Source organism: Polyodon spathula, chromosome 15 (genome assembly GCF_017654505.1).
Source record: "Polyodon spathula isolate WHYD16114869_AA chromosome 15, ASM1765450v1, whole genome shotgun sequence".
NCBI lineage: Eukaryota > Metazoa > Chordata > Actinopteri > Acipenseriformes > Polyodontidae > Polyodon > Polyodon spathula.
The window spans coordinates 35920251-35941596 of NC_054548.1; the positions used below are offsets into that span (position 1 = coordinate 35920251).

The following is a 21346-nucleotide window of genomic DNA, read 5'->3' on the forward strand; positions in this document are numbered from 1 at the left end:
AAAGCTGTTCCTGCAACACTAATCCTTTCTTTACCTGCAAAGCTGTCTTCTCTCTCTCCTCCCCGATATTTATGATACTGCCCTGCATGCTTTGTTGTTTCGGGCCGTTTAATATTGTACTCTTTTAAAACGGCAACTCTTTCCTTGCAAATCAAACATGTCGCACTCTGTACTCCACAAAAAAATAATCAACCGTCCACTTTTCTTGAAATTGCCTGTGTTCGTGGTCAATTTTTCTTTTAGACTGAGACATTTCTTTGCTCATTTATGTTTGTTGGGGATCCCTGTACAATATATTTTCGAGTGACTGCTACGATGAGTAGTCTCAGTGCCACTCATTTTTTTTGTACTGATGCTGACTCAACAGAGAAAAAAAAAAGTTTAGATCGGATCAATGATCTTTTGTCAATTGTTATGGCACAAAATGTTGGACTTTCACTGTCACCAAGCTGCCAGTTCAGTTGCTCCTTCCAAACACATGTCGGTCTGTCTGGTTTCTTATCTCTGCTGTAAACCAGGACTATGTCAATTTACTGTAGCTAATGCGACAGTTCTTAAAGTGGTAGCAACGTTTTGCAACAGAACTAACCATAAACAATGCACAACATCGCCTACACACGTTTTACAACTATACTCGAGTTTTACGCATGCAGCTCCATGCAGGCCAGATTAAATTATTTTTGTGTAACTATTTAGTGGGCCGGATTGCAGCGCTGTGCAGGCCGCGAGTTTGAGACCCCTGCTCTACACCAAAATATTCTAATAGCAATTCATTAAGTTTGAAAGGAGACATTTTAACACTAGACACACAGACACTTCACACAAAAAAAATAATCGTAAACTACCTAATAAGTATGATTCAGTAGGAAAAAGGTGCAGAATGTTTGACTGTATCAACACTAAAATGTTTTTACTGCTTTGAAATAACTTTTGGGGTGAACAGTTTATTTTGCATTTCAGGGCCAACTATTCAACGTGCCATCAATATTGTTTACTGCAAACACAGAGGCAATCGTTGTGATTGTTTTTTTGAAGGTGCTTGATAGATTTTGATATATTCATTGACGTTGCTGTTGTAGAGAAGAGGATTCTAAACAAACAGAGGTCAATGGTCCTGTTTTAGTGCCAATGAAAAAGGTCATTGGGTGTTTTCCCAATTTCTTTAGTCTGTGTTTTTTGATATCCCATGAATGAATGTACATGGTTTTGTACCTTTTTTTCCATACTTCCAGATATTATTGGACTTTACAAGGTAACATGATCAGTACAGTTTGAAAAAAGCATATAGTCATGTTTATTCAGGGACAGTTCTGCAGTGTTTGTTTTGAAATCATACCAAGACAACATTATTGTTCTGTGTTTTTGGCAAACAAGTAGTTCTATTGTTAGGAACTTTAAAGATCAATAAGTAAAGAGGGGACATTGCTGTTCAGATTACTTTTCCTTCTAATAGCTTTGCATCCCTAAAGGCTTGGGCACACGAGCAACTTTGTTTATGACCACAAGACCGCCTTTTGTTGCTTTGTAATTACTGACTTGCAGTGAACGAGGTGCCAACATTCTGGCAATGTGAACCAATCATTATTCATTTTATACGTGATGTGAATAAAACTTAAATTGAAGAAAAGTCGCTGCTGATGATTTAATACTGACGATTTTAGATGAAGAAAATGTTAGGCACCCATTGTAAGGCTTTTTAAACAACCAAATGACAGACTTCTCCAAAGGCTTCAACAGCCAATCAGGGATGGTTTTATTAAATTATAGCCAATACAGCAAGTTTAAAAACTAAAATAAATTTTGGTGATCACCAGTACAAAGCTTACTAGAAATCACACTAGATAGTCCAAAATTTTCATTAACCCCAAAACAAATTAACTAAATATTGACTGTAGTGAAATATTCATAGGAGAAACTTCAGAGATGACTCCCCAATTAAAAGGCATTTCACTAAAACCCCGAGCCAATAGACATGCTTGTTTATATGCAGTGCAGCATTTCACTATCTAAGGTTTTGATTCCAGTATACCTTGGCTTTAGAACGCAGGCATTACCGGATAGCATACTAAATTGCTTTACATAACTAAGAAAGCTTAGAAAAAATATATTTTTACAGAAGATGTTCTTCACACTGATTCTAGTAAAGAATCTGATGTAGAGAAGCCTGCGCACCTGTCAAAGAATTTGGTGTAAAATCTAAATCTGATCCTAGTTCCTGAGGGTTGTGGCTACCATTGGTAATGTTACAGTATTTTAGGTTGGAGAGCACTAAATTACACTTATGGGGACTTGTTTTCTAAAAGAAAATAACATTTTCATTCAAAACAAGGTAATCGTATTGTATACTTCACCTTAGAGTAAAAACACTGTAATCTTCATACTTTTAGCATTTTAGAAAGGCGTAGCACTGCTTACCCTTTTGAGGTCAGTCAGACCTCAAAAGGGTAGAATTTACACAGTTGTCAAAGGGTTAAACATGAATTTGTTATAAACATAGGGAAAAAAAAAAAAAAAAAAAAAAAAAACATTTTTTCTTATATAAATTAAAATGTAGAAAAACCAAAACATAATACTATAGAATCAGCTGCAGTATTTGTCACATTGTCTTAGTACCATGATTTATTAAGTTGTTTTATTTACCAGGATTAATCACAAGACAGGTGCTTCATTCTAATGGTGAGGTAGAAGGGTAACTGCATCTTCATTTCAAATAGCCTCACCTGCTCATAACATCAAATTATGCTTTCATATTCAGAATAATGGGAGTTACTGACACTGTGTTCTGAATATAAAAAAAAAAACATAAACGCAAATTTACTATGTGACATTAACATCAGATATGATTGGCTTGTATTGAGTGTGTTGCCAGCAAAATAGAACAGTGTCCTAAACTGGGAAACAGGTTGCTGACTGTTATCGCGTTGTTGACAGCATGTTGACCAACATAGTCACAAAAGGCAGCATGCTGGAAACAAGTGTCCCACTTGTTGATGTAAACAGAAGTTGCTTGTATGACAACGCCTTCATTGCAATCAAGTTCTATGTTGACAGTTGGAGATAGCTTTTTGTATTGACAGCGTTGGAATTTTTAGAACATGTCATTTCTGTTTCACCCACTATTTGGAAGTGATCCCAATCACGCTGCTTGACCAGGGTTTAATAATTTCCACCTGATCTAATGCAGCAGCATTTACAAGCATGACCAGGGGATATTAATGCTCTTTATGGTAATACCCTCCTTCAAAAAAACAAGAGCTTAAGACTTGAATGAATTTGCAGAACAGTTGAAACAAACAAATCAACAACGACTCTGTATTACTACATTTTAGTACCTACACAGTATGTACATGCCTTCGAAAAAAATTGCATTTTTATATATGAGCAATGACAAATGATAGATAAATTGAAAATATGTATAGATTATTTTCAATAGATAAATTGGCTAATATACAAATTTAGGGTTTGAGAGATTCAAAGTCTAACATCAATTTTCACTATTAACCACATGTAGCAGACATAATATACAGCGTTATTAACAAGGGAGCTCACTCATTATATAAAGAAAAAAAAAAGTGTTTTTCAAATGTTTTGTTCCATGTGGATATGGAATATTTTGCTAGTCAATTCTCGGTGTACAGCAGTATTTATTAACTGGCCTGAAACAGGACAGCAAATTTAAAAAAATCTCATTTCACAGCCTAATCCTGAGGCAGTATGTGGGCTGGTAGCTTAATACTGTTTCTCGTTATAATTTTGTGCTTCCAGTTTTTATCAAATTAAGACAAGAAAAACCTATAACTAAACAGTGCTGGAATATACAGACATAAAAAGTAAATAGTTATTAAGATGCAATTCATAATAGAAGGCTCGTTGTAGATTGTGCTTTTTGGTGCCCAAATAGTCACATCTCCTTTAACACATGGTTTTCTGTGAGCTTAAATTGATAAACACTACTTGGAGCTTTAATGTAACATGCTATCATATAAACTATAATACAGTTAACTAGTTTCAAATGCTGATCAGATGACAAGTCCCAAAATCTTAAGCAACAATGCTTGTCCTCTAATCCTAACAATCTTTGAACTATTACTATCTTACTTTACTAATCAAATATTTTACTTTGTTCTCATATATGTGTACCTCTATAAACCCTTATGTCAAATAAAACAGCCCATGTCTGTTTCATGGCTTTTTAAAACTGGTTTGTTGACAAAAAATGTTTCTAAGAGAAAAAGACACATGAGGACCTTCATCTCTTAACCGTCCAAGCTTTTTTTTTCATTAATGTTTTTAACTCATTTGTAAGTGACAGATGAATGTGAAGTCTAATTCACAAATCTACAATCTGTCAGCATTAAATATGTTGCTTATAACATCACATATTGCTCCCTGAAAAAAAAAAAAAAAATCTACATTTAAAACATAAATTAACCCATCAAAGTTAAACATATGTCTGTATATGTATGCACTGTGTAAGTAAATTGACTATATCTAACTCAGAGGCTCTTGTTATACAGAAAAGATTTAAATAAAAAAGGCGATGTCTTCAGCAGCTGGTTGCTTGTAAAAAACGACTATTAACGGTGGTGTGCAGGATAAGAAAAAAAAAATTCTACCGGGGCACAATCAGTAATTATAGAAGTATGGGCATTGTTAATTGTCGTTTTTCACTAGCAACCACTCCAGTAAGCATAAATGGAGCCCTTATCTAAATAAAATACTCTTTTTTTTCATCTGCATTGGCTTGGTTGCCTTCTGCATTGATGATGGCTGTGTCTGCATCTGGGGCATCTTCTGCACCTTTTGCTTCGTTTGTTAAATATGTTCCTGCAAACAAGAAGATGACCTCAATAAGTAACCATAACTCAATCAAAAGTATTTTTCCATACAACCTTCAGAAACAGTGCTACTCTATGTAATGATGTTACCAATATTAATTACAAGAGTATTAAAAAAAATAGAAGATATTTATTAAACATTAACATGAACGAGCTAGCTATTTTTCCTCAATAGATCACTTTCATCTGCTATATTATTTTCACCCTCTTGAACTCTATACAGCAATGCTTGACTGGCCTTACAAAGTGGATTTTTTCCTTATTTTTTAAAAACACACTTTTTTATTGTTATTATGAAAAATGGAAATATATTACTTAAATAACTCAAATGAACTTAAATAACAAAACAACAATGTGTTTACAATTGTAGCATTATAACAATATAAATTACAAAATACTATACATTATTTTGCAATGGCAACATTATATAAATTTAAATAACATACTCTTTTTTTTTTTTTTTGCAGCAGCATTATAAGTGCCACAAAGTCATTGTGCAGTCTGAAATTGAAAATGTCTGCTCTAGATTTCAAAGCAGACACCCTTCAAACTTACCAATGCTAACGTATTTATCTAGTACATATACATCAGAAAACTTGTGTTGCATATTTTCAATTATGTCATATACAGGGTGAGTAGAAAGTAAGTTTACTACATTAATGCACCATATTACTGATGTGTAAACGTACTTCCTATCTTCCACAGTTTCGGGTACGAGTGTGTATCGTTGTTATACTGTATGCATTATCTGTGAAGTATACTTCAGCAGAATAAAATTGGTCGTTTTGACCAGTACCAATCTTTACAAGGTTTCCTTACAATCCTTTCTAACATCAACAAAGAAATAAGTGCCCTCATCTCATTCTCTAGTAGGCATCCATTTTTTACTCGCCGAATGTGGAAGTCCATTTTTTACTGCTTATCTATGGATAGGCCGGGCTGTCAAGCACATTTCTTAGGGACCGCTTCCATCTGCCAGCGAAAAACCAAACTGCAGTCTATAGTAGCATATATTCTGCCTATTGATTTAGTGTAGCACGTCAAAAAGACATGATAAACTTTGCTGCTGCACATATAAACCCCCTCCACGCTATTCTCACGAGACTGATGAATTTGGACTTGCTTGCGCTCCATGTGGAAATCGGAGGATAAGAAGCTGGGTGGTTAAAGGAATACCAATATATTAACTAAAGAAGAATCAGTTTAGTAGAAGAAGCAGCTAAAGCCCCCAGTCCATCTGCGTGTATTTATCTGTACCAATACTTGTTGTAGAAGATGATCTTCCACCTTCAGACCATGTAAGACTACAACTTCTGCTGTGTACAATGAGCCTCCAAGGAATCTTGACAACCTGAAGGCAATTATCAATCATCTTTATGTCCTCAACCTTATAGTAGCAGTGTACTGTAGCAACAACAGAGCAGAGTACAATTCAGCATCTCCTTCATGGAATAGGTTCCTTTTATTTTGTCTGTGGGGGCAGCCTTTGCCCTGAACGTACAATTAATTAAAATATGCAGGGATTAAAGCTCTACATATAAAAATGTCAGCCAATAGGAATTACAATTTGATTGAAAACATACCTTTATGTCTTGCAAGGTATCGACCAAGTACAATTATTAAACACAGGGTGATGAAGACAACAACAGCGACTACTCCACCGATAACTGCGTGGTCAGTTGCAGCCTGATCAGCCAAGGCATTGGGATCTAAAGAGAGCAAAAAAATAAATGAAATAACCTGGTGACAAGCAGTCTCTTATATTCTAATGCTTTTGAATTTTGTACATACGGTTTATAATACTTTAGATTTGATTGCATATTTACTGTAAAGTCATGAAAAATCAAAGCTCTTATGATTTAAATATAAGGAAGGCTCAAAGCAGATACAGGCAGTACTTGGGTACTGGTATCCTGAGAGTTTATTTTAAAGTATTTAGTAAATTTGCATGTTGAAAGCAGATTAATAGACCAGTGTGAAAAATAATTTTAAAAAGTTATTGAATTGTATGGGTAAAGCAAAGACAAAACTATACTTTATAACCAGAAAAATAAAGTAGAATTACCCCAACAGAGATAAGTAGCGTTAGAAGTTTTTGCAATGGCAGCCAATGCTTGTGAGCTGGTGACCAGTAAGAATTGATAATTGAACACAGATGTACTGGTTATGCAGCTTTTCTATATGGTTACATCAATTAATCAATTTATAAATGTAGATTTCATTTGGAAATACTAAAACCAGAAACCATATAAAAGTCGATAAGATAACCTTAAATACAGTGAAAACCTGCATACGGTGTTAGATTTGTATACTTTACCTTAATTTTCATCACAATTCAAATTGGCTATAAATCTTATAAATAATTTGTTTTCTTGAAGTGCTATCCTTAGAGCCAGATAATATATTAAAACATGTAAGGAGCTAGGTGACAAGTTCAGTGTAGAATATATATTAAAAAAAAAATACAACAACAAACAACAATCTGCAACACAAAATCTAGGGATGTGCATAGTTATAACCTTTGTGAAATTCAAGAGTAGTGACAATGGCTTCCTGTCATCACTAACTGGCTCTATTTAAACTCCAGGGTATGACGTTTTCTTTTCTCTTAACACATTTGCTCCTCCTCTTCACCATCTTTGTTCCCCTCTTAGGTGGTGGTGTCTCATCATCCCACCTTGGCAGCTCGAACCTGAGCCTCACCTTATGAGGGCGGCTCAATTGGGTCAGTGGGAACCAAGCCCAATAATACCTAATAAAACCCCTCTCACTCTCCAGACATTTTCTTGCCTAATTCATTATTGCACCCTGGCAAGGACCCTAGGTACAGCATCTGAACTATTTAAACATATCTTTCAAATGTGCGTATCTGTGTAAGAGATTGTGCAAGTGGCCCTGATCAAGACAACGCTGCTTTTTCTCCACTGGCTGTGTTCAACAGAATGACATGTCAGGTCAAAGACAAGACTTTCAAACAAAAAAAAAAAATCAGGCCAGCCTGTTCACAATATATACTGTATATATATAAAATTTTGTAACCACTCGTTTGCATGACAATCACAAACATACTAAAGCACCTGTCATTTCTTGTCATTGTTAACATTCTGACAATGTTTTACACTTATAATTTTAAAGTCTGTTTCAAAATGGCCTCTTTAGTGCACTGGGGTTTCAAATCAGGGGTGTGACCTCTAAATCACTGTAGGAAGAGCAATTAAAAAACAAAAAAAACATAACAAGTGCTCTGCTTTTCTGTTCCATACCACACCATGGATAGTTATTGCTGTGCTACCTGTTTGGCACACCCATGATCTCAGAGCCCAGTACACCAGAGCACACATTTTAAGCTTTGAAACAGACTTTAAAATTATAAGTGTAAAACGTTGTCAGGATGTTAACATGGAAAGAAATGACAGGCACATTATTTAAACAGTTATAGCATGTTTAACGCTAGATTTTTCAGAACCCAACTACTTGCTCTTTGTCACTGGCACTGTGACAGAAAATATGTTTTAATTTAAATGATATTCTTTCCTGTATGGCTGTAACAAGTGTGGAAGGGGCATTTTTAAAAATCTATTTTGACCAGAGACTGCTACTTTGGTGCCAAGTACCATAGCTGTAGCTATTACATTTCCTCTGGTCTGCTGAAAAATGACAGTATAATTCTATTGCACACAGGGACATTAGCATAGTGACCCCCTCCCCCATTTTATCTTTCAAAGTTTGAATCCCATTGAAAGCCTGCTTAATGATTTAAAGATACAATGTCACAAAGTGTTTATGTTTCAAAGGACATCACTACCCTACAATAAAAGGGCATCACCCCCTACAATAGCTGACATATCTGTGGTTGAAAATCTGAGTTTAACATGAAAACAAAGTTGAAACTATAACTACAGGAGCACGGTAGATAAACTGCTGCAGCATGGAGCCTTTGATGTAGATCCCATTCTCATTGCTGCTTGATCATTCGAGTAAGTCTGACCTTTATCTATACATTGGGGATAAACACTGTTTTCTGTATACAGTGCACTCTAGAGCTCGGCCGATATTTGGGTTTATATAAATATCGGTATTGGTTAAAACTTCACTGATATTTGGTCGATATTTATCTAACAAATTGCATGAAACAAAACGCAGACAGGTAAGTTTAGTTTTCCCTGCCCATCAACATTGCATTGCATTGTGGGAGTTGATGTTGCCTAGCAGCAGCAGAACCCACAAATCCTCATCACAAGTTAACCTGGGAGTTATCAAAGAGGTTTCACAGACAGAAACTAAAGGTAAGACTTCACTTTATTGTATTTATCTCTTTATTTGGGCCTAAATAATAAAAACTTACTGTTAAGCATGAATTCACTCCCCCTGCTGCTTTTTTTATTCAGTAAAATGACGCTAGAACTTCACTAAACATACCCAAATTATTGCATGTAAACAAGTGAACCATCTAGTTTTTGTTTTTCCCCAGACTTATTTAAAAAAATAAAATTACAATAAATGTTAAAGTGCCTTGACCTTATCTCAGTCTGTGAAGCTAAAACCCCAGAATGGGAACTGAAATTAATGTTTCGCTTTTCCTTCCTTCTTTTGTTTCTGAACTCAGATGCTAAATACTGTAAATAAAGAAAAGAAAAAAAAAAGATGCACTACCGGTGCAGTTGATGTAGCAACGAATGTACCCCTTTAAATATTTACAGCCAAAATGTATATTGTAAGATGTATATTAAAAATAAACAAATAAATAAATAAAGTGTAATTTTCAGGGTGGGACATTGGGTGGGGAGGAGGAAGGATAATAATGTGTGTACTGTATTAAAACATTCTGCCTTAGCAGACTTTTCTGGAGAAGCATGAATTTTGATGATTCTTAAATTTTTTTTATTTTACAGGTGGCAGAAGAGTCTCGTAAGAGAAATGTGTCACAGTTTTTTTTTTAAAGAATCCGATGTTGGTACAGCAGACTGAACCCCCTGTGCTGGAAAAGTAAGTTTTAAAAAAAAAAAAAAAGAAGCAGAAAATACTTCCAATAGATGAAGCACAAACAGATTCGTCATTTGTCTAAAGACACATTTGACAGAAAAAAAAAAAAAAAAAAAAAAAACTGGACTCTTCAAACACATGTATTACAATGTTAAGATGGTTAAAAATGGTTATATATATATATATATATATATATATATATATATATATATATATATATATATATATATATATATATATATATACACACACACACACACACACACACACACACACACACAGTACTGTGAAAAAGTATTTGCCCCCGATCTGATTTTCTGTATTTTTGCATATTTCTGACACGGAATGTTATCAGATCTTCAACCAAAATCTAATATTAGATAAAAATGACCCTGAGTGAACACATAACACAAATTTTTGATACTTATTTCATTTATTAATTAAAGGAAGTTATGCAAACCCCAGTGCCCCCCGTGTGAAAAAGTAATTGCCCCCTTAGACTCAATAACTGGTTACGCCACCTTTAGCAACAATAACTGCAACCAAACGCTTCCTGTAGTTATTGATCAGTCTCTTACAGTGCGTGGAGGAATTTTGGCCTACTCCTTCATGCAGAAGTGGTTCAACTCCGTGACATTTGTGGGTTTTCGAGCATAAACTGCTTGTTTCAGGTCCTGCCACAATATCTCAATGGGGTTTAAGTCTGGACTTTCTTGTTCTTCAACCACGTTGATGTAGACTTGCTTCTGTGTTTCGGATCATTGTCTTGCTGTATGACCCAGCTGCGCTTCAGCTTCAGCTCCCGGACAGATGGCCTGAAATTCTCCTGTAGAATTCTCTGATACAGAGCAGAATTAATGGTTTCTTCAATGATGGCAAGTCATCTAGGTCCTGATGCAGCAAAGCATCCCCATATCATGACACTACCACCACCATGTTTGACCGTTGGTATGAGGTTCTTAATGTGGAATGCAGTATTTGGTTTTCAGCAGACATAACGGGGCCCATATTGGCCAAAAAGTTCCACTTTGACTAATCTGTCCATAGAACATTGTTCCATTTCTCTTAAGGATCATCCAGGTGCTATTTGGCAAACTTGAGACGAGCATTTATGTTCTTCTTAGTGAGCAGTGGTTTCTGCCTTGCTACTCTGCCATGAATCCCATTTTTGCCCAGTGTCTTTGTGATGGTGGAGTCATGAACACTGACCTTAGCCGAGGTGAGAGAGGCCTGCGAATCCCTGGATGTTGTTTTAGGGTTCTTTGTGACTTCCTGGACGATTTTACACCTTGCTGTTGGAGAGATTTTGGCAGGACGGACACTCCTGGGAAGATTCACTACTGTCCAAAACTTTCTCCATTTGGACAATATGGCTGTGGTTTGGTGGAGCCCCAAAGCCTTAGAAATGGCTTTGTAACCCTTTCCAGACTTGTATGCATCAACAACTTTTTTCCCGGAGGTCTTCAGGAATTTCTTTTGATTGTGGCATGACGTGCCTCTAGAACCTGTGTGATGACAACTTCACTCTGATGGTAACGGCCAAAGTTAGTCAGATTTATATTGGGCAGTTCTGGCCCAAATCAGGCCTGATTGTTAACCAAAGTATTCAAACAGCTGACCCTAATTATCCCTTTAATTGGGTTCAGTTAACTAGGAGGGTGTCACAAAGATGGCCGGAGTGGGTGGCGTCAGACCAGAAACAGGAAAATAAACAGATAGAGAGAGGTGGAGTTTGGTGGAGCTGAGCGAATGCTTTTGCTCAGCATTTAATAAATAAACAGAACAGAAAATAAAAAGGTTGTAACACTACAAAAACAGGACACGGCACATTCGCCAAAATAAATAGACAAACAAAACGGACTAAACAAAACAAACAATTGACTAACAAACAAACACGGTGAGCTTTATTTTTTTAACAATTACTATTATTCTTATTATTTTTACCTTCGTCTCCTATCCCGTTCTCCACTCACCGAACACCCAACCGCGAGTGGGTGTAAACATGTTGCTTTTATGCAGCTGTACCAAGACTCAATTGCTAATCAATCATTCAATTGGAGTCTCGGTACAACTGCGCGTGAATTAATAAAGTGCAATTCCCAGTGCTCACATATTATTACTTTTTATTTGCACGTGAAGTGCTGTGCAATCCTTGTGCCTAAATACAAATATACATTTTAAACCACTCGTGTTACACAGACCCGTTTATGTCCCGTGTACCAGTGACTATACACCAACATTTAACACACCACAAGCAACATATAACAGATAATATACACAGGGGAGGGCACTTTGTCACAGGGGGCAATAACATTTTTCACACCTGAAGATTGCATGTTTGATTACCTTGCACACCAAACAAGTGAAAGAAGCACCAAACTTTGGTGTCATTTTTTCTCTCAGACTCCCTCATATACTACTACAACCCACAAAAAGATCTGACCAAATGCAATGTGAAAAATGTGCAAAAATGCTTTACCTTTACCTTTTAATGTAACTCGTGTGTTCTTTTGGTTTAATAAAGCTTTTAATATCACATATTGTATCAGCTATCGGCATCGGTGGTATCAGTCGATCGCTAGTTTTCTGTACCTGCCACCTCTTTCTGTTTTTAGTAGGGAGCCTCCTTAGAACTGTTTGTAGCAAGACGGAGTCCTATTACAGATCAGAAAATAACGAGGGATCACAGCAAACAGGTTTGTTTACCCTTTTTAGCTGGTGCTGCAATAGATTTACTTTTCCCTTAGCGAGTGTGAAAGGGAAACGTGTGCGCCAAGCTTTTCCATGCCACCCCTATCACGTTATACAGATACTAGAGCCAGGAACGCCAAGTTAGTTGAAGCTTGAGGTACTATAGACATTTATTGCAGGTAAACAGAATTCTTAGGAGGAAACTGGTCTAACATCGGCCTAGGGATTAGACAAAACTTGCCTTTTCCTATCCCCTCCTGTCTTTCCTTGATACCTTTTCTCTGCCTTCTCCTCGATTGAGACTGAACAGATACAGAAGCTGCGGTTCTGCACCTTCCATAGATATCAAGCCCTGCATAGTTCTTAAAAACTCTTAACACAATATACAAACCTGCATAATTAGTACCAGGCTTTGGAAAATAATGCCTCTTACTATTTACATTATCACTAACAAATACATAAATTCCAAAATAATTTCATAAATAACCTAGATTTTTAAAGCATGGAGCTTGTGTAGGTGAGCTCCCATTCCCAGCCTCGATGTTACCGCTGCAAACGATTCTCTCTATGCTAGACCAAAGTAAATACTGAGTATTCATTACATGGTGTAACAAATTATTATTTTTTTTGTTCCTGGGTAGTAAGTGTTATTTCTGACTACAAAAGATTTAGAAGTGAGTAGTTTTTCGAGATTTACGATTATACTGTAAATTTACAGTATAATCGTGAATCTTGAAAAACTACTCACTTTAAATCTTTTGTAGTCATTTTTGTATTACTTTAGTATAAATACATGTTAATTTGGATTCATATATTGTTTTTTTCTGACTTTATGTGAACGAAAAGACACAAAAGTGCCCGTTTTCTCATTGGAAATAGTGATATTTTGAAATGTACCTGTCCTGGTCACAAAAGCAAAGTTTGTGGGGAATAATAGCCATTTTCTATACTTTTGAGGCATAAGCAATTAGAAATAACACTTACTACCCAGGAACAAAAATTGTGTTACATAGTGTTATTATTATTATTTTATAATTGTTTTATAAATATAATAATATATAATAAATAATAATAATAATATAATAATAATATCAACTGCAAAATAATATTATAACATTAGTTGACGTTTAAAATAGCATTAGTTTTGATTTACATGGTATTGTCATGTTGGACTTAAATGTAACATACACCTACCATTAAAACAGTTTGGCTTTAGTTCTACATTTGTAAACAATTGTAAAACAAATAATAATAATAATAATAATAATATAATAATAATAATAATAATAATAATAATAATAATAATAATAATACATTTTAAAACATTCTACACAAATACATTGAAGGAATAAAATGGCCAATGTAGTCCAGGGATGTTTACTCATAATGAGGACCCCCTCACAGTGATGAACAGTTTAAATGACATTTAAAATAGGTTTCTTTCTGTGGTTGTATTCATTTTTAATCCATTTACTAGTTCCACTCTCTCTGAAAAGAACCAGTAGAAACTAAAAATACCACCTGTATTTCTATCAAGTAGTTTCAATATTGATCTTTGATGTAAGTAGCTTCTCACTGGGATCTGAATCCTTTTGTAATCTTTCAAAGCTGTTGTGCAATATTCCAAAATTCCTCCATACTTTAAGTAATTAGAGAGAAGACATAGATCATATTTCATTTTGTGTTATTTGTACTTGTACTTTAATCATGGTTGCCTTATATATATATATATATATATATATATATATATATATATATATATATATATATATATATATATATATGTGTGTGTGTGTGTGTATATTATTAGTGTCTGGCTTCACAAACACAGATTATCACTAATCTAGTGTTACGTTACCTTAAGGTAATTTTAGATAATACAAAATTATTTGTCCCAACCAGGGTCTGTGAAATTAGCCTTTTGTGCTTTATCTTTACTAAAACCATACCTACCAACTCTTTGGCCCTGTCCACACTACATAAGCTATCTCGAGAACCGTACTCAAAAACATTTTAATTAATCCAGTTTAAAGCGTCCACACTAAATTACCATTTCATGTTTAGTCAGGCTTAATGCATACAAACACAATTAAAATAGTCTGGTTACAGTTCGTAGCAGCGCAGAGGGCTGTGAGGCTTACTATGACACCGTGAACTGTATTTTATGTTTACAACCCAGCAAATATTGAGAACGTGCCCAAGGATGACATAGTGCTTCTTAACATGAACATAATGGCTTTGTTTCTTAAAAACACAGGCATGTTTTATCATAATGTGTGCGTTTCATTTTGAACTCCGAAGTTCTCCTTCACTGTAGACAGTGCTGTACTTGTGATGCAATCTAGAACCGGACTCGAGACTAGCCCGAGGTGGTCTCGAGTACGATATTAAACGCTGCTTAGTGGGGTGGGCAACCCTGGTCATGGAGGCAGCGTTGCCAGAAATTAAAATGCACTTGTAGCCCTGTGGCATCTGCCGCATAAATTAATTAAATATTTCTATATTCTATATTATGTTCATTTCATTTGTTGCTTCCTATGAATGGTTGCTAGGTTGCGCCAGAGAGGGATCTCATTACTTTTTTCTATGGCACTTCTACAAGCTTCTTTTTATATTGTATTTGTTACTTTGTTTTCAGGCTGATTTTTTGTTTCTTCTGTGTTTTCAGTTTGTTTGCTGTATTTATATGTTTAACTTGATTGGGTTTGAAGCACTCATTGCCTGTTTGGACATACTATTTGTGTGTTTGTTTGCATATGAAGAATCAGTACATTTATTGTCTGGTTTAAATGATTGAGGCATCTCCCTTTAGTATTTTTTAAGTAATTATAACTTTAAAAAAAATCCTGCATCCTTTTGCGGTACTGACCACGCCTTTCCCCCTTTATTAAATGTTTTAATGCAATTGGTTCAGGGAGGTAAACTTTCCTTAGAGGTTAGCATTTTTGCTAAAGGTGGATGTTATAGCCCAAAGTCAACAAAGTACTAGCCCAAAAGTAGCCCAATATTATGTTTTTCGACCAAACCCAAACGTAACCCAATAAATGTGGTATTTTGCAGTTTCTGGTACATTTATTTTAAGGAATAAATCCCAGCTGTGCACAGACATATAGGTATTGCACAACTATGGAGAGCAGAGTGGCCAATTTAGGGTTAATAAGGAAAAAGGTATTGGGGGGAGAAAGTTCAATTGTTTTACATAGTGTAATTTACAGTACAGGACTCGGGCCCGGAAAAAAAACTATAAATGTCTTGTATTTTAACTGGAATTTCAAAGTCTTTCAAACTTTAACTATGTAGTGAACTAAGTCTGTTCACTTTGTAAAGAGTTCCATTAGCTGTTAAACATAGTACTGTCAAATTTAGCAAGCCGCTTCTAGGAGGCGCCAATGAGGCAGAGGTCAGGCCGTTTCTCTGTAGTCCCAATCGAATGTGCAGTGTGTTTGATAGCAGCTTCAGTCCCATTCTGCCTGGACTCTCATCTTTAAGAAACGACATGTGAGAGAACACATTCTCTACAAGCGCGCTTGAAATTGGAAGTGTCAACATCCTGATCGCACCAAATGTCATTTCTTCCAAACAACGATTGCCGCTGCATCAGTGTATTCATACACCTCAATCCAGAAACGACCCACATTTTCCATTTCAGTGAATTTGCGGGAAGACCCGTTTCTCCGCTGTGATTCCAACACCTCTGTTGTACACACAAAAAAATACCAGACAGCTCAGTCACAGCTGGCTTTTGTCTGCCTTTGGGTTTAAAAGCTGCAGTTTCTTGTCCAGTGACAAGGAAGCCTGTAAATCCAAAGTAAGCACCTGGTTTTCATTGTTAGCTCTGAAGACACCTGGCTTTGCAACTCTTTGAAGAGTTGACATATACAGCATCTGTAGGTCACAAAATATTATGAGTGTGTCACCTGATTGTAGCTGGAATATTTTGTTGACTCTTCTAATTTCCTGCAAGAAAGGCTTCAGAAAAATCAAATACAGAAAGTTGGTCTCGCTTTGTACATTTCAATCAACAATCTAGCAGAATAGCAATGTTCCACAGAAGCAGCTTGGCCAAAATGCAATTTCAATTGATGAAACAGTTCAAGAATTTGCTCAACACAATCGTCGATAACGAGCCAATGAGTGCAGCTGGGAGAAATCCGTTTCAGGTGGTGATGTAGCTTAACACCGTCACTGTATGTAATGTGTACTAATCCTGCACGCACGTGTATGTAGCCATACTGAAGCCTGCTTTTTTCCAAAAATATATTTTTTAAATGTTTTGTTCTTGCTTGTGTCTATAATTCCTTTACTGTGACTTCTAACTTCTATATTCTTCTGACTTTTCTGAGCCTTAATAAACATAATAATTTTTATTTGTTGAGTAAATGCTTCAGCTAAAGAACAGGAACTTTGCTTAAAAGAACACCTTCTTGGCACCAATAGTGATTCATTTACCATGGATATAGTATTGTAAAAAAAAAACAACTTGTCATCACGAGTGTCTTGAGGGGCACATTCCGATTTCCACGAGTGCATCATCGCTACAAAATGGCAAGTAAATAAACAGTAAAATGCTTCGCTGTTTCTCTTGCTACACTAAGTTGGAAATTGTTCGAGCTCTTGAAAATAACCTGAATCTGACACAATTTGGTGTTTCCTGTTCTGGCGAGTTGCTTCACCATTTTGTTAAATAATGTGCATATCTTGTATATTGCTGTTGCATTTTGTAACATGGGTGCTGTGATAATTTAGTTTGGCAGTTTATTAACGTTAAGTTAACCATAAGTAACGCCCATTATTTTTGCCTATGCCATTGTGATAGCCAGAAACACACCCGCCAGCTAATTTCATAGTACATAATGATTTAAGCTTTTTGACCGTGCTTTACTTTAGTTTTATTAACGTTAGTTTGCTACTTTATTATCATAGTTGATTAACATACATTTGCCTATTCTTTTGCTTGTAGTTATTCAGTTCATTTCAGATGCTGATGCACATGCATCATGACAAGTACTACATATGTATTTATTTATATGTTGATTCACATTGTGACTGGTGACTAACTCTTTCTTAGAGAACATATCGCTTGATTCCCAAGGGGTGTTCTCTTAGCCACAGACTACTGTATTGCACAGAGGTAACATACCCTATTGATGTGATATCGTGGTATTGAAATGGATTACCAGTGTGCACAAGTTCATACCACTGATGCCAAAAATTGAAAAATGTCATCACCTGTGTTTGCCTTAGATCAACTGCGAGGTGCCCTTAAAATTGTTTGGTGAAGGAACATGCTGTAATATTCTAGGTACTGTAGTACTAAAGTGGATAACCATTGTGGAATTTTAATGTGAAATAAAAAATAGTATTAGGAGCACCATCTCATTAAAAATACCATGGTACAAATTATAATAAAATGAGGAAAACCACTTTAACAACAATAGTAAGTCAAATTGCATTATATAAAAAAAAATAATATATATAAAAAAAAACCTTAAAAAGAATTTGCATACACTAGGAAAAAAAAAAAAAAAAGTTACATCAGTTTAGCCTATCAGTGCTGTGTGCCTTCTGAGCTGCTTGTAGCCTCGCTTGTTATTATCCAATATTAATAAATGATCCTTGTAACTACTATGCGTTACCTGAGGCATGCACTCCGATGTTTTTCTAATTGGATATCTTGAACTGAAACTATTTATGATCTTCATGTGCCAGGCCACCTCATAAATATTCCCAAGGCAAATTTACTGACTGACAACACTTTAATCAAAATGGATAATATGAAAACGAATTTATTAGGCTATAAAGATTAATATAAGGAGTATGACCCATTTTATTACTCTGTGCTGTTTTGGGGTTCATTATTTCTCTTGGAAATATAGTAGTTTTATAAATGTTCGTTTCATCTGTTACAGATTGACAGAATTCATCAGCTGTGCCTCTTAAAAGATAGAAGCTGTACAGTACAAAATGATCAATCGTTCACACTGCAGAACACATTATCTTTTAATAAGGCTGGAGACTTTTCTTTCTATGTGATTTAATATTGGAATATGAATGCAGATTTCTCTTTAAATATTTATATTCCAATCCTCCATCCTCACTTTGCAATGTTCCTCTAATAAATGGTATTTATTCAGCTAATGTTATTCCAATGCATGAGGTTTTGTTGTTTACAAAACATAATTTTCACTTTATTATTATGACACATTTCACAAGCATCCTTTTATTCTATCTGGGGCATAAACAGGAACATATTGTACAAGGCTTAAGAAGTCTATAAGTTTACAAGTCTATAAGTTCCTTTAATATTAATTTTAAAAGCTTCCAAATATCTGTACAAGTTTAATTAAAAAAACAATTGTTTTTTTAAAAAGTTTGTATTCATGATCAATATATACAGCAATATTTCTGTTGCATATTGCTTATATAACAGCAGAGTTTTTCAATTATAAACATCTAGATACTATGTTGTAAAATAAAGCCCAAGGCATCATAATGATATATGTATAATATAACCAGCATAACATTCTCACAAAGGGAAAAGGCACAGCTTTATTTCACATTTATTTGTAGACAAAATAATTCCTCCCAGGGGAACCATGTAATATGAAACTCAATACCAATTTACTATTACATATATATATATATATATATATATATATATATATATATATATATATATATATATATATATCTTTCCTCACATTGACATTTCAAATGTAAAATATGAATGACTTGTCTCTTCCTTCCTTGATGAGCTGTCAAAAATGATATGTGTTCTGGTTGTTTATTTGTTCAGTTTTTTGATTAAATTAGCACAGAGCAGACTTATTTTATGATGGCTCTGAACGACCAGACAACTTATAACATTGGAAGCCAGACAACTTATAACATTTGTGTTTGGGTCTATTTTGTTCCACATCCCCAATTGGATATAATACATGCTCCCTTGCCATTCGGAAAAGTGCATCTGTAACATCAATCAGTATCTTTGATATAGAAAAATGAAGGGCTGCTGTAACCTTTACAGGTACAACTATGGTTTGACTGTGGGTTGTTTGTGATTCTAAATCAGACTTAAGCAGATATCACAGCTGTGTGAAAGTGCCTATATCCAATCTGTATACATAAGTTGTTTTAGTTAGATCTATAAGTATCTGACAGGGAAGATATATTCTATGTTTAGTGTAGGGTCGTTTTCTCCTCCCTTCCCTCTCGTGCTACAGTTAAATTGGAAGCGCTTCGATATCCTCCATTGTCGATTACAGCTCAGTAGCCCTGTCAGTGCTCTCAGTTTAAGTAAGACTCAAGAGGGGTCATATCTTAATTAACAAGTATATTTTGGTGTATAATGTTTTTTGTACCTTTTGAAAATATGACGTTACTACAAAATAGAACTAATTACAGGCTTCAATCGCTGAACAAACTGTAATGCGAGTGTATTTTCATTATTATTTGTTTACTTAGCAGACCCCTTTATCCAAGGCAATTTACAGAGACTAGGGTGTGTGAACTAAGCAACAGCTGCAGAGTCACTTACAAGGTTGTCTCACCCGAAAGGCAGAGCACAAGGAGGTTAAGTGGTTAAGACAGGATTTGAACTGGGGACCTCCTGGTTACATGCTCTTTTCTTTAACCACATGACCACACAGCTCATCAAGCATACACCCTGAAATGCCATTAAGCAACTGACTTATAGGACTTTTAAAAATACAGTTTGCCATCTGTCTGTTGTAGCAAGGGTGTTTTGCGACGTTTTTTTCACTTTGCCCTTTCTGAAAGTTATGCTGTAATTATCAGTAGTGGCTAGCCTAATCTTTGACAGGGTGTCAGTATGTTTGCAACACTTGATGTTAAACTGAAAATTCAAACTGGTATTCAGTATGTTGCAACACCATTTTTAATTGGTGTTAGTTTAATACTATTTTTTACTAATAATTGATTTAAAAAAATAAAAAGCAAATATTTTAGCAACCTGTAAAATTATCAAAGCCTGAATGCTTATATAGTGTAGTGTAGATACAAATAAATGAAAGATTGCTTTTTGACTGGTTAAGAAGTATTTAAGTTAAAATACTGAATTGTGAATAATTTTGGATCGTGGGTTCATTATTTCTTTGTTCATTTGGGTCACCAATCAAAGTTTGGGAAACACTGATATAGAGGATATGTTATTATGAATTACGATGGATGGTAGATGCGATGACAACAAACAAGCTTTTGGTCCAGTTTGGTATTCTTCTGCCGTTTAAGACCCATGACATAGATCCCATAATTTATGTTTTTTCAAGACATATCTTGTTTATACCATGAATGCTTACATCAGGAAGAACATGCTGTATATACATATTTAATTTAGTTTTAAACACATGCTATCACTCTAGTTCGTTTGTGAAGGATTACATTTAAATAAATAGTATTTTTTATTGTAATGCAGCTTAGGACATCACTGCACTGAAGACTGAAGTCATTCTGTCATACACATGCTGTTTTTTTTTAGAATTGTAAAAAACTCTATTAAAACCTGGTTCATACAGCACTTCTTTTGCAGATGAATGCGATACATCAGACGCAGATAGCTAAAAGCTGTGCAGCTTCAGTATTAGCTGTATGAGATGCATTGTGTCGCAGCCTTTTTGACTACGCAAAGTGGTAGCAGCTGTTGTTCATATAAATCAGGGGTCTTCAACATATCGATCACGAGCAACTAGTAGCTACCCTGTGGTTTAAAAGTAGCTCCTGACAATACACACACACACACATACACATACACATACAGTATATATATATGTGTGTGTGTGTGTGTGTGTGTGTGTGTGTGTGTGTTACTTCATAGT

General features: G+C 35.2%; 1 protein-coding gene across 3 annotated transcripts in view; it reads right to left on the minus strand.

The window, feature by feature from the left end:
- Positions 1-2534: 2534 nt before the first annotated feature.
- Positions 2535-21346, minus strand: part of LOC121327955 (cell adhesion molecule 2-like) — a 597798-nt gene continuing 578986 nt past the window's right edge. For all 3 annotated transcript variants that reach the window (XM_041272338.1, XM_041272337.1, XM_041272336.1), the window contains 2 exons: positions 6422-6547; positions 2535-4827 (listed from right to left, as the gene is read on the minus strand). In XM_041272338.1, the coding sequence (XP_041128272.1) occupies positions 4709-4827; positions 6422-6547 (245 nt within the window). In that variant the 3' untranslated portion in view covers positions 2535-4708. The remainder of the gene's footprint in view (positions 4828-6421; positions 6548-21346) is intronic.